The sequence below is a fragment of the Artemia franciscana genome, chromosome 7 (genome assembly GCF_032884065.1).
Source record: "Artemia franciscana chromosome 7, ASM3288406v1, whole genome shotgun sequence".
Classification (NCBI taxonomy): Eukaryota; Metazoa; Arthropoda; class Branchiopoda; order Anostraca; family Artemiidae; genus Artemia; species Artemia franciscana.
The window spans coordinates 766,547-780,993 of record NC_088869.1 but is presented as its reverse complement, the minus strand read 5'-3'; the positions used below and the strand labels follow the sequence as shown (position 1 = coordinate 780,993).

Below are 14,447 nucleotides of genomic sequence, written 5' to 3'. Positions count from 1 at the left end.
TTATTATCATTATAATTTTTGTGTTGCTGCTTCTTTTTCTTACAGATTGTGTTATCGGGTTTGTGTGTTGTCGGGTTAATACACAGCAACAAAATGCATAAGAATAAATGTTAAAAGAAAAAGAAACCAAAATAAGAGCAAAATATTCAGCAAGATAAAAATGAGATACAAGTAGCTGAAATGGCTGAGACTTAGAAACCGTTAACACGGAAAGGATCTCAAATAGCAAGGCCAGCTTTGCTGTTAAATTAAGATTCTTTTTAGATTCTCTAATTAAATCAATTAGATAAATAATTAAATAAATAAAATAAAATAAATAATTAAATAGATTCTCTAATTAATAAGATTCTCTGTTTAAATTCTCAATATTATTGACAACATCATGGATTTCCGATGTTTTTGCTTCTTCTTTTGTTGTTGCTTCTTTTTCTTACAATTTCTGTTGTCGGGTTAGTTGTAACCCAAATAGGCTGTATAGTAGGTAGTTTGACTATGGTGTGTATACATAATTTTTATTTCTTTTAATAATCCAACTGTATAAAGAACCATGGACAATCAACAGAGTGTTGAATTCAGTTTGAAGAATTGAGAACTTTGTGTGTTTATTAGAGACTAAAGATACAATTTTTTGGATCATATAATTTTTATTAATAAATTCCAGTATATATTTTCAATATTGTGGATGCGATTTTTTGCTTTAATAGGTCTATAACAAAACATCGCCGAGTTTCAGTATTTCGGTATTCCTTATTACCTTCCACTATTTGTTTTATTTTTTCTAAAGAAATTTGATATACATATTACCGCCACGCTACCTTTTTATTGGCAGTGTGATATTTGTATTTTGCTTACCCCGCTTACCCCATGAGGAATAAGGCTTTTTTTAAATAAGAAAATGCTAAGCCTTCGGAAGGTTTACGGGTGTAGGTAAGTGTTAAAACACATGCTGGTAAGTGACTTCTATTTTAAGGTATTAGAAATTAGACGACATGGCTGTTAAAAAAAAATTATTTCCGAAATGTCCTGTCAGTGCACTGTACACTGTCATTTAGTTTTTGAATTTTCGTAATAAGTATATTTATTTAGAGTCAAAACAAAGGTTTTAGGTTCTGGCAGTTGTTTTTGATGTAACAAAACGATAAGTCTTATGAAGTTTTGAGGGATGCAGGAAGGAGGATTACTCATGGTCGGTGTTTCCACTTTTCTTTTCAAACAATCTGTAAAACCTCTCTCAGCCGAGCGCCATCTATCAAATTTCTACCGAAAATAGTTTCAATATCCTCTTTTTTTGACGGGAGATCGGTTAGGAATTCAGTAGACCTCAAAAATCGGAAGATGTGAAAACACTGCTAATGGCATATGACAGTACTATAAGTATAAAAATTCAAGATTTTCAAAATCTATCTTTCTAAACTTGAATGTAATGTTTATAGTTATTAGTAGATAGTACACTATTTCTCTTTTAGGAAGTTTTTTAAAGCGTCAGACTACACCGGCTAGTCACTATGTAAAGAAAAAGCGGATCAAATTAACGACGAAAAGTTTGTAGCCTGTTAAAACCAGATATTTATTTTTCTGTCATTTTTTTGTAGCTGGGATGGCTACGTATGTGGCTTTTTATTTTTTTTGTGTGTGGGGGGGGGGTCTTTATTTCATTTTTCGTATTTATTCCACTATATTTTTTCTTCGTCTGGCACTGAGGATGACTGAGAAGAGATCTTGGCCGAAATATTTGCATTATTTCCTGGTTTTTAACGACTTAATTTTTTCTCGTTTTTTTTTGTCATTTGTTTTTTTAGTATCCCTAAATTTTTCCTTTTCCTTAGTAATTTTTCCTTTTGGTTTTAGAGGACGGGAATTAGAACGCCGTCGGGCCGAGCGGCTTCGTGAAATAGAAGCAGATAATAGAGATAGGCAACGTGAGAAAGAAGAACTGGATGAACTAAAATCAAAAATCTTTGCTCAGGGGTATGAGAACCCAGACGCAACTTATCAAAAAGCTCTTATGGAAATGGAAGAGAAATATCGACCAGATATACTGTTTAAACCCGAGGATTTGGTTCCAAAAATGGGGGCGGCAAAAATCGCAGACAGAGTATTATCTCCATCAATAACTATAAACGAGGATTCACAAATAGGACCCTCTACACCAAGTAGTACTGGTAAATATTTATGATTTTCTTTGAATTTGTTTTTATATTTTTGAATTTTTTTATTTATTTATTATTATTGTATTTATTACTTGCACTATTCTGTCTCTGAAGATAATGAAATTGGAACCAATGTAAAAAAAAAAAGACTGTATCATTTCTAATTTATTCTTACGGGTAAATATCCTTTTCGGATTTGTTGTTAGCATGACATTTTTTTATGATTTATTTATTGTTATTATATTTGTTATTTGCACTATTGTATTTCTGAAGGTAACGAAATTGGAACCAATGTAAAAAAGACCCTTATTATTTTTAATTAGGTTATTCTAGATAATAATAATTATGCCAATTTTTTTTGATTATTCTAATCGTTTTAAATTTGAACGATAGGAATAAAAGTTGGTAAAAAGGATAAATGAAAATAACCGGACGATTGATCAGTGAAAATCTTACACAGAATGGAATGTTAGCCAGTAATTATAAACGTTATATGATATATGTAATATTTGTTTTACCGCGAATGTCTGAAATCTGGTCAATTTCGACATTCACCAGTGAATATTTGAAACTCCTTTTTCTCTGCTTGGATTCAATTAGCTTTGCTAGTCAGCTTTTTCAGTCTTATGCCAGCTATGATGGTTAAAGTTAGGTTATGTTAGTTTAGATTAGGTTAAATTTGGTTATAAATCTCAGAAATGGGTTAAAAACCTAAGCTTATCTCACCCAACCTAACTAAATCTATCCTAACCTGTCATCATCAAACCTTGCATTAAACTGAAAAAGTTGACTGGCGACGCTGTTTAAATCCAAGGAGATAAAAAGGTATTTCAGACATTCGCCGATGAACCTTGACATTCACCAATTTCGGACATTCCAGTAATATATGTATCGCGTAACAGTAATGTATCACTGTATTACATAAGAGTGTGATATGTGTAAATAATAGAATGACATATTAATCAGTAACTGTAAACGAAGATTCACAGATGGGACCTTCTTCGCCAAGTAGTACGGGTGAGGATCCTAATGCTCTTTTCTAGAATTTATTTATTGGCACGATAGCATTTATTATTTATTTAATATTATATTTATTATTTGCTCCAAAAGTAGCACCATTGAATTTCTGAAGATAATAAAATTAAAACTGATGTAAGAAAAAGTCTATTATTGTTTCTAATGAGCTTATTTTCAGCAATACTAATTATGCCAATTATTTTTGGTTATACTGACCATTTAAAACTTGAACTATAGGAATAAAAGTTGGAAAAAAAGGATAAATCGGAAACAGAATGATCAGTAACTATAAATGAAGATTCACAGATGGGACACTACGCCAAGTAATATGGGTGTGGGCCCTAATGCTCTTTTCTAGAACTTATTTATTAAGACGATATAATTTATTCATGATCATATTTAGTATTTGCACCGTAAGTAGCCATATTTCTGATCAGAAATGATTCGTTTAATAAGAAATAATTGTTTTAGCTAGTAGTACTTACATAGGCTAAAAGAAATAATAATAATTTCCTTCTTTTTAATTACAATTTTATTTATCTTCAGAAATGCAATACTTTTGATGCTAATAAATAAATTTCTAAAAGGGCCACAAGCATCCTTACAACCTTCGTTCAAATCGGAGTCATGCAAAATTTTTAATCTGAATGATTGAAATAAAGAATAGTTGTTTAGAATTCTAATTTTATTTTCATTTCTCCTTTTTTCCTACTTTTATTTCTGTAGTTCTAGTTTTATACTATTAGTAAAAAACAGAACTAATTGGTATAATTAGTATAACTTAGAATATGCTAATCAGAAATAATCGTCTTTTTCTATTTTAATTTTCATTTTTTATTTCTATTTTTTTTAATTTTTTTAATTTATCATTTTATCATTTTTTAATTTTTCTATTTTAATTTTCAGAAATACAGTGGTGCTACTTATGGTGCTGACAATTGAATATGGATATATCAATAAAATAATAAATAAATAAGTAATCATCTATCTCCGATTTTCCAATTCCGATTATTTTTAATTTCCGTTTTTTCGCACTTTTATTTCCATGCAGTAGTTTAATATAAAGTAATTACTATGACAAAAACAACTGATATAATCAACATTACTTAGAATAAACTAATTAGGAAGAATAATAGTCTTTTTTTTTTGCATCAGCTCCAACCTGATCGTCTTGAGAAATACGACACTATCAAGGACAAAATTGCCAGAGATTCTTCTTTTTAGCTATCCATTTGGGGTCAGACGAAAAACAGGTCATGTTCGATTGGGAAGAGGCCAGAAGGATGGATTGAAAATTCACGGAATGGTAAAGATTGGTACTTTAAAGAGACTGGGGTGGAGGACGAGCATACACAGGTTTGTTGGTCTCTGACGGCTAATTCCTGAAGTGAGTTGTTTGTAGCAGTAGCTACTAACTTGTTGGCATTAGGCGCCTAGGTGCCGAAGTTGGTTGCTATTAGTAGTAGGGGTATGAAGTTTCAATTTCTTTTAAATCCTTCCTTCTGGCCTCTTCCCACTCGAACACCATCTGTTTTTTGTCTGACCACAATTGGATAGCCAAAGAGAAGAATCTATGGCAATTCTGTCCTCCATCTGTAAAACATCGTCAAGGCATCTAAACTCTCCCTTCAGTATAGCCAGAAAGAGGGATCGGACCCTATTTTTCGCAGAGCTTACTGTTTCATGAACGGAAAACGGAAATCTTAGTTTATGCTGATAATTTGATTAGTCTATGTAAAATATAGCAAAATGAATGATTTTTTAGAATTAAGGAGCAATGCTATTGGCTACTAATAATACGTTACTAATTTCAACCAATGAAATCAAATCACAGTTCGGAAAGTACTCTCGTTTTTACTCTTTAACTTGGAGTTGTTTTTTATTTAAGATTCAGTTCCCAGTTTTTCAAAATTTATAGGGGCAAAAATCTAGGTCGCTTGTTGCCCCCCCCCCTTCCGTAGCCGTGGCTGAAGCATGGATTGTTAGATAGTGATTCCACCTAGACCTTAATGCCTGACTGAACATTTATATGAATCGGTCTTTTTTGCTGAGCTTAGGCGATGTGGTATGGAGCTTGAAATATTTATTATTAATTTTGCAGGTGTTCCGTCAGTTGATATTGATGAAACGAGCCAACCGCCTATGTCGTTTTCTGTAAGTCCGTCGAATGTATCTTCTTCACCGAAGGGTTTTTCCATTTCACCTCTAACATCTGCACCTGCTACACCTGCATCCCCTGTTGATAAAGGTATTTGTTTCCTCTCTGTTTCTGTCAAGAAATGATACTTTGTATATACGAATTTATAAGGTGTAATCTATTTTGATTCTATTTGTTATTTCTAATGCTTAACTGATTGTGGCCCAACGTAGAGAGAAATGTGACTCTTCACCTCCGGTCCGGACGGCCCAGTGCAACGTGAATGCTTCTTGGAGATCAGTATCATCATGAATAAGTACTGGGTGATGCTGTCTCTCCATCTACACCGGGCCTCCCGCGGGGGAGGGGGGCTTCCACCTGTGTGCAGAGGGTTGTTATCCCACATTAATGACTTACAATTAATTTTGAGATATAAATACAACTCAGGTGGGTTAAGTTGATACAGAACAGGGCAGTCACTTCCTTTTTTGAAATGTAGTGGTCGGTAATTCTGATTCCTCTTTCACAATTCCCCCGCAAAAGAAAGATGTAAATAGAATAGAACAAAAAAAAAGATCACGGAAAGAAACGAAAAGTCAAAATACACAAAAAAGGTTCATGTGAATATATTTTATCATCACGCAACGTGGGAAAGGAACATATCAAAGCTGCGAAACATATATATCCTTGCAAAATCTCCAAGAAGCCATATTCGATAACGTTTACTCATTTATTTGTTTATTCCGTTCTTTATTCTTATATAAATGATTTATTGAATGGAATATTGTCTTGCATCGGTTACTACATTATTTCGTATGTGTAAATTAATCTTACCTTTCTTGCCCTTGGCCATTTTATGGAAATTATATTGACTATTTTTCCTTGAGATATGGTAAAGTCTCATTGCATATGTTTATCTCGGCATTAAATAGTTAACAGTAATGAACTATAAGTAAAGAATGGCTTGTACCAATGGTAACTGGAATAAAAAAAAAAAAACGGAATTTTGATAAACATTAACGCATTAATATATACATGAAAAGAATCGACTTGGCGATTCCAAATGTGTAATTACTTGAAGCCTTGTTCAAGTATAAGATTGCTGTGGCATAAATTGTTTTGTAGTAACGATCTGTAATTAAAAAGCAACTCATGCTAATAGTAATAGGAATTCGAAAAAAGAAATTTTAATAAGTATATTTGCATCAATATACACATAAAAAGAATTGCTTTTAATTAATAATTAAATAATATTTTAAATAATAATTAATTAAAGAATTGTTTTTAGTTGCAAATATTTAATCATTTGAGATCTTAAAATTCGCAATAAGGAATTGTAAAGAGTAACTCGTGCTAATAGTAACCAAAAGTTTAAAATAAAATTGTGAAATTGCGGTAAATATACATGAATTAATATATATATGAAAATAATCGGCTTTTTATGGTAATTAGTTTTAAAAAAGTTTCCGAAAAGAAGTTTTTCAAAGAAAAGTAAAGACCATAATAAACTTCAGATCAGCAGATCCAAATACATTTTAAAATTCAAACTAGAAACAACAAGAAATTACTATTCAAGAATAGATGAAACCCAAAACGAACAGAGATTAAATAAACAATCATAGCAAATAAACATACAATAGGTACTCATATAAATGAATAAATAAACATTAAAACGAATGAAACTTCAACTGAATATGCAAATTAAGCTTGAAACGAATAAAAATCACTGCAAACAAGAGTTGGGTTTTGCCTCCTTTTATCACTGTAAAAGTCTAAAACCTACTGGGCCATTGACACTTTACTGAAAACGAACTATATTATAAATATTATCTTTTGTACTTATTACAACATTGAAAATAAACAAAAAAATTAGAATAGAATCACATTTTGGAGTGATGAGCTTTCAGCAATTAACATTATTATATATCAAATATTCAGTTTAATTTTATTAGTTCTTTCCAAGACTGTTCAAGACAAATATAGTTTCACTGCAAACAGAAGTTTGGATACTGCGCTTTTCCTTAGCTGTAAAAGTCTAAATCCTATTTCGTCATTGGCGCTTCGCTGAGACCGAATTATATTACGAATGTTTTCTTTCCTAGTTATTACAGCATTGAAAATAAAAATAAAAATTACAGTGAAGGAAAATCTCGAACTGATTGTCTTTCAACAGTTCATATCGTAATGTATCAAATGTTCAGGTTTATTTTATTTGTAGACTATTCAAAACACATATAATTTTACTCGTTTTAAGATTTATTTATTCGTATATATATTAGTATCTATTGTATATTAGTTTGCTATGATTGTTTATTAAATTTTGTTTGTTTTGGGTTTCGTTTACTCTGTAATAGTCATTTCTTGTAATTTATTCGTTTGTATTAGTACTTGTTGGTTTGCTGGTGCTTCCCTCTGCTGATCTGAAGTTTAATTTGGACTTTTCTTAGAAAAACTTTTACTTTTCTTTGAAAAACTTCTTTTTCGGAAAGTTTTTTTTTTATTAATTTTTTTCGTTTTTGATTGCAAAAGTTTTTAGAAAATGCCTTATTTCAAAAGCTCTTTTTTTGATACTTTCATCAAAGTATCAAAACTAGTACTGTATCAAAACACCAAAGTATAGAAAGCATCTAATTAAACAAGGCATCAATGTAAACAAACTATCAAAGTAACAATAAGCAAGTTCCATAACTCAGAGCCATTTCCCCAGGACTGGGAGGGGCGGTGGGGGGGCGGGTTTCAAACCCCGAAATATATTTATTTGACTGTTGAACTATTTTGAACAAAATATATCTCAAAATTTGACCGGATGCCCTTTGGGAAAGTGGGGTGTGGGCTAATTGCTCATTGATCACTTTTGACTCTTAAAAAAAAACTAAAACTTTCAATTTCCGTACAAATGTATCCCCCCCTAAGTTAATACGATCACCTTATATTCTAATAATGGGCAACTTACATAAGTTACAATCTTTTCGCTGGGAGCTATGGAGGATTTCTCCCAAGTTATAGCAATTTGAATTTAGGACTATTTTGAACAAAACAGCTATTTCAAAATTTTTATAAGATACATTTGGGGAAAAAGGCAAAAATACTTTTTCATTTTCGATTCTTGAAAAGGGCGCAATAAGTTTCAATTTCTGATCGACTGAACTTCCTTCAAAGTTTATATGACCACACCTTCCATAGAAGCTTTATACGTTAACGGTGGGCTGCTAGTATAATTTACAGCTCTTTTCCCAAGGGCTGGGGTGAGGGGTTCAAACGTAACCATAGCTATTTGATATTAGGACGATTTTGAACTAAATGACTAACTAAAATTTTGATTGAAAGTGTTTAGGAAAAGGCATGGGGGGGGGGGGTTGCCTACCATCTAATTGCTCTTGACTTTTAAAAATGGAGCTAGAACTTTCAATTTAAATTGAATGAGGCTTTTCTGAAGTCTGTACGATTAACCCTTTGATAAAAACTTTACATATGAACAATGGACAGCTTGTATAATTTACAGCTTGCATCCCTTGCCCTGGGGGCAGTAGGAGGTTTTTACTCAACCCCCGAGGACTAGTTATTTTAGCTACTTCACCTCTCGACTATTTCGGAGATAATGGCCACCTCAAAATTTTGATTGGATGCGTTTGGGGAGCGTGTAAAGAGAGGGGATCTTGATGCCCTTCAATCACGTGTGACTCTTAAGAAGGCCACTAGAAATTATTATTTCGAATTGAATGAGCCCCTTCCGAAGTTCATAACACTACCTCTTGTATTTTTCGATTCTGATTATTTTATATTTGAAGTCCGGAGCAAACTTATATATTTATACCAAAGATGTTTTGACTAAGCAAATTATACATTTATAAATAACTCATTTTTACCCCGTCCTGAAACACCCTACCGTCCCTGGCCCGGACAATCTCGTTAATGCAGTAATGAGCATGCTGCACTTTTTGTGAGCCAGAAATATGTAAGGATTTTTAATGTTTATGATTGGAGGACCAACTTGGGGCTCTTTGTCACGAAGATGCGATCAAGATGGGAGTCCTCCATCCACATGAGCCTATTTTTTATGATAGATTTCGTCACCGAAATCATGTTTTTGCTTCCAACCCCTTCTCCTCAATCATTTCAGTGCGTGTGCGTTTTGTTGTGCTGTCTCTTTTTTCTCCCTGCGCTCCCAGATATAGTGCCTTGCGGGGGGGGGGGATTCGATATTGGATTTGGGGGATTCGATATTGGATTTTCCTTCTTCTTTTTTATGGCACTTGGTATTTATCAAGTGACATATAGCGATTGCAAATTCTGTTGGTCGGTCGGTCTGTCTGTCTGTCAGTCTGTCCCAGTTTTGATACTTTAGGCACTTCCAGGTAAGTTAGGACGATGAAATTTGTCAGGCGGAACCAGACCAGATTAAATTAGAAATTGCCGTTTTTCCGATTCGACCGTCTGGGGGGGGGGAGGAGTGGGGGGGACGGTTAAATAGGAAAAATTAGAAAAAATGAGGTATTTTTAACTTACGAACGGGTGATCAGATCTTAATGAAATTTGATGTTTGGAAGGATATAGTATCTCAGAGCTCTTATTTTAAACCCCGACCGAATCCGGTGACATTAGGGGGAGTTGGGGGGGGGGACCTAAAATCTTGGAAAATGCTTAGAGTTGAGGGAACGGGATGACACTTGATGGGAAAAATAAGCACAAGCCCTATGTGATTGACATAACTAGAACGGATCCGCTCTTTTTGGGGGAGTTTGGGGGCAGGGGGGTTGATTCTGAAAAATGAGAAAAAATGAGGTATTTTTACTTATGAAGGAGTGATCGGATCTTAATGAAATTTGTTGTTTGGAAGGATATCGTGTCTCACAGCTCTTATTTTAAATCCTGACCGGATCCGGTGACATTGGGGGGATTTGGGGGAGGGAACCTAAAATCGAGGAAAACGCTTAGAGTGGAGGGATCGGGATGCACCTTGGTTGGAAAAATAAGCACAAGTCCTAGATACGTGATTGACATAACCGGAACGGATCCGCTCTTTTTGGGGGAGTTGGGGGGGGGGGTAATACGGAAAAATTAGAAAAAAATGAGGTATTTATAACTTACGAACGGGTGATCTGATCTTAATGAAATTTGATATTTAGAAGGATCCTGTGCTTTAGAGCTGTCATTTTAAATCTCGACCAGATCCGGTGACATTGGGGGGAGCTGGAGGGGGTAACCGGAATTCTTGGAAAACGTGAAAATTGAGGTATCTTTATCGTACGAATGGGTGATCAGATCTTAATGAAATTTGATATATAGAAGGATCTTATGTCTCAGAAGATCCATTTTCAATTCGAATCCGATCCGGTGACATAGGGTGTTGGAGGGGGGAAACAGATATATTGGAAACCGGAAATCTTGGAAAACGCTTAGAGTGGAGAGACCGGGATGAAACGTGATGGGAAGAATAGGCAAAAGTTATAGATAGGTGATTGGAGAAATTAGAATGAATCCGTTCTCTTTGGGGGAGTGGGGGGGGGGGTGGTGTTAATTTGGAAAAATTAGAAAAATTGAGGTATTTTTTACTTAAGAACAGGTGACCGGATCTTAATGAAATCTGATATTTAGAAGGAACTCATGTGTCAGAGCTCTTATTTCAAATCCTGACCAGATTTGTTTGCATTGAGGGGAGTTGCAGGGGGAACTGGAAATCTTGGAAAACGCTTAGAGTGGAGAAATTGGGATGAAACTTGGTGGGTAGAATAAGCAAATGTCGTAGATACGTGATTGACATAACCGTACTGGATCCACTCTCTTTGGGGGAGTTAGGGGGTGGGGTTCAGTGCTTTGGCGAATTTGGTGCTTCTGGACGTGCTAGGACAATGAAAATAGGTAGGCATGTCAGGGAGCTGCACAAATTGACTTGATAAAGTCGTTTTCCCCGATTCGACCATCTGGTGGGCCGAAGAGAGAAGAAAAATTAGAAACAATGAGTTATTTATAGCTTACGAGTGGGTGATCGGATCTTAATGAATTTTAATATTTAGAAGGACCTCATGACTCTGAGCTTTTATTTTAAATCTCGACCGGCATTAAGCCTCTGATTTTCTTTTTAAATCAATCTATTGATTCTTAGGATTTTGCTAGAGCTCATACCGTATGAGCTCTTGGCTCTTCCGTCCTCGTCACAAATGCCAGATGAGCTCCTAGCTCTTTTTTGTTGAACAAATGGTTGTTTCCGCAAGGATGGGAGGTGAGCATTAGTTTAATTCCGGTCTCAGTGAAAATGGGCCCTTTGGCACGCGGTCCCTCTGTCTTATTCGTCTGTTTAATTTGCTGTTGTTTTTTAGGTGGTTTTACCTAAAAATTTGGCTTCCTTTTTGTTGTTTTGTTGTTGTTATGACATTATTATTTACAATATTATATATAATATAATGTTTTAGCAACTAAAAATATAATCTAATAATAATTATGTCTAATATGATGTCATATATTATATTATATTTTTATTGTATTATATTGTTCTGGTTTTGGAAATATCTCTGCTGTTTAGTTTTTGGATTAGTATATATGCTGATGATTTCTTTCTGATTATGTATCTCGATCCTGTTTGTAATGATACTCTTTTTGAAACTATAAACTACTAATTAATTTTGCCAAAGTATTTTCGTATTAGAAATTCTTTGTTTTCCTGCTAATGAAGGGTAGAGTAAATATTTGATAAATTTGATATAAATGTGTGATATTTAGTTTCAAGTATTTATGTAATGCATGTTTGATATTAAACCTTTGGTTAATAATATGTGATTATAATATTTTTTTAAGAAATATAAGAAATTAATCACACATTTTCTAAGGACAGTAATTAAAATAAAGTCCAAGTGAATGTGACTAACAATATAATATAATAAAAAATCTTAAAAACAAAAAGAATACACTTACTCTTTGATAAAACAACGATGAACTAAAAATCACAAAAAATTTGAAGATTTGGATAGAGACTTTGTTCCATTACCTCAAAAAGGTTCAGATACCCAGTCTACATCTACATCTACAGACGACGTTTAATAAGCTAGCTTGCCCATCATGTGTTGCTGTGATGTCAAAAGAAAGCAAATTCAAGGAAAATTTCCTCGCGAAAAATTCCTTCCTGCGTAAAAGTTTAATCTACTGAATACAGCACATAGAGTACATCACAAATACAGCTACAAAATGTAGTATACTAAATAGCACAAAAAAAAAGAATAAAAAAGAAGCCAATATCCAGTCTCTTTGTTTAATTCAAGTATGCTAGAACGGCATACGGTTTATTAAATCTTTAATAAACCGAATAACATTAATATTAGAAAATGTGAGAGTAAGAAAACCCTGGTATTTTAAAATGCATCTCGGTTCTTTCATTTTTAAAAACTTTACGCCCAAAAAGATAATGATGTAAAGTTTCTTCATCACCACAATCACAAGTGGAACAATTACTTTGATTAATTCTACATACAAAGGAATTTAATTAACAGTGACCAATAGCAATTTATGTCAGTAACAGTTTATAATTAGAATAGAATAATAGAATAGAACTTATTCTTAACTTAGTACTTTATTAACAAGCAAATTCTCACAAAATAAAAAACTGCCGAACTTGAAACTTTCTGTCAGCTAGCCTACATTGTATATAAAAAAAAACATAAGCACACAACAACAATGTATAAACATAGCCTAGAGCAATAAGCCCAACTGGCTTGTCAAATAGAAATGAGTATAATGAATAAAAATGAGTACATAAGTACACAAACATAAGTACATAAGTAAGAAGTAAGTAACATAAGTAAAATGAATAAAAATGAGTTTAGGAATAGTAAATAGAAGTACTTTATTATCTAGCAAACTCTCACAACATAAAACTACCGAACTTGTTGCCATCAGTCAGATAGCCTACATAAGCACATAAGTGAAATGAGTAACAGTTACAACTATATAAGTTTTGCAACTTGAAGAAGATCAGTATGATCAGTCAAAAACTGAAGGGTCCAGGGCCTAACAACTTGGCAAAGTAACTCATACCATATCATATATAGGTTTTTGTGTAAAGTTTTCCGAATTTCATTTATAGTATTAGAGGTAGAAAAGGAATTACCGAATACATAATTTGCTTGCGCGTCAGTATAATATACATGTTCGTTGCATCCCATTTTATATATGTAGTTAATATGTCATGAATAAGGCAACCTACAATCAATATCAAAAACAAAGTCAGTCCCTTCACTTATCTCTTCTAATGAAATTTTAGACCAATAATTGGTTTTATCATTGGAGCCTAATTATTTAATTAGCCATGGCTTGGAACATGTTAACTCAATTTTTATTTTTGCCTTTCCATGTTTTGATTCAAATGCATTTATAAAAAAAGAAAAGCTGGCGGGACAACAAGTTCTGTTTATTTTTTTAACCAACTGAGACTTCTTTTTCATGGCCTCATTGATCTGAGGCTAAGTAAAGACGGTTGAGGTAGTTGATTAAATACCAGTTTTCCCAAGACGAATATACGTTTGTAATCCAGATGATTCCTGGAAAAAAACTGCAAGTTCCATTTAATCAACATTTTCAGGCATCGAAATCAAATAAATGCCAAACTAAATATTAATAATAATAATATTGTATAATAATAACGATAATAATAATAATAATAAAATAGCTTCTTGTAATTCAACTACTTCTTATAAGAAAAATTTAATTTTTTAAAATTAGAATAATAATAATAATAATAGTAAAAATTACAATAATAGTAAAAAATAAGATTGAAGTATGCAAAATAAACAAAATATAGTTTTTTTCCGTTCAAAACATGTTTAAAATGAAAGCATTGCAAATGTGTACAATCGATTATTCCATAAAGAGGTAAATAATTTATTTCTCTACTTATTTAAATATTTTTTATTTATTTACTTATTTATCGAAGTTTAAACAATGGAGTTTATTTATTGATAAATTCAGAGTTAAGCAAACTCCAATTGTAAATTAGGGAAAAGACAGGTGGGTAAATTATGATTTTCATTTTATTTTTATTAGAATTCATTTGACTTTATTTAGTTAATTTTATGGAAATTGTTATAACTGCCCGTCTTCAGAGCTTTGTTTCTTCTTTGACGGTTATTCGTTTGATGATTAAATGGTGTATTATT

General features: G+C 32.9%; 1 protein-coding gene across 5 annotated transcripts in view; it reads left to right on the top strand.

Annotated features, from left to right (window-relative positions):
• LOC136028701 (RNA-binding protein 25-like) overlaps positions 1-14,447 on the top strand; it is a 110,739-nt gene that overhangs the window by 54,167 nt on the left and 42,125 nt on the right. For all 5 annotated transcript variants that reach the window (XM_065706532.1, XM_065706533.1, XM_065706536.1 and 2 more), the window contains 2 exons: positions 1,849-2,162; positions 5,269-5,415. In XM_065706532.1, the coding sequence (XP_065562604.1) occupies positions 1,849-2,162; positions 5,269-5,415 (461 nt within the window). The remainder of the gene's footprint in view (positions 1-1,848; positions 2,163-5,268; positions 5,416-14,447) is intronic.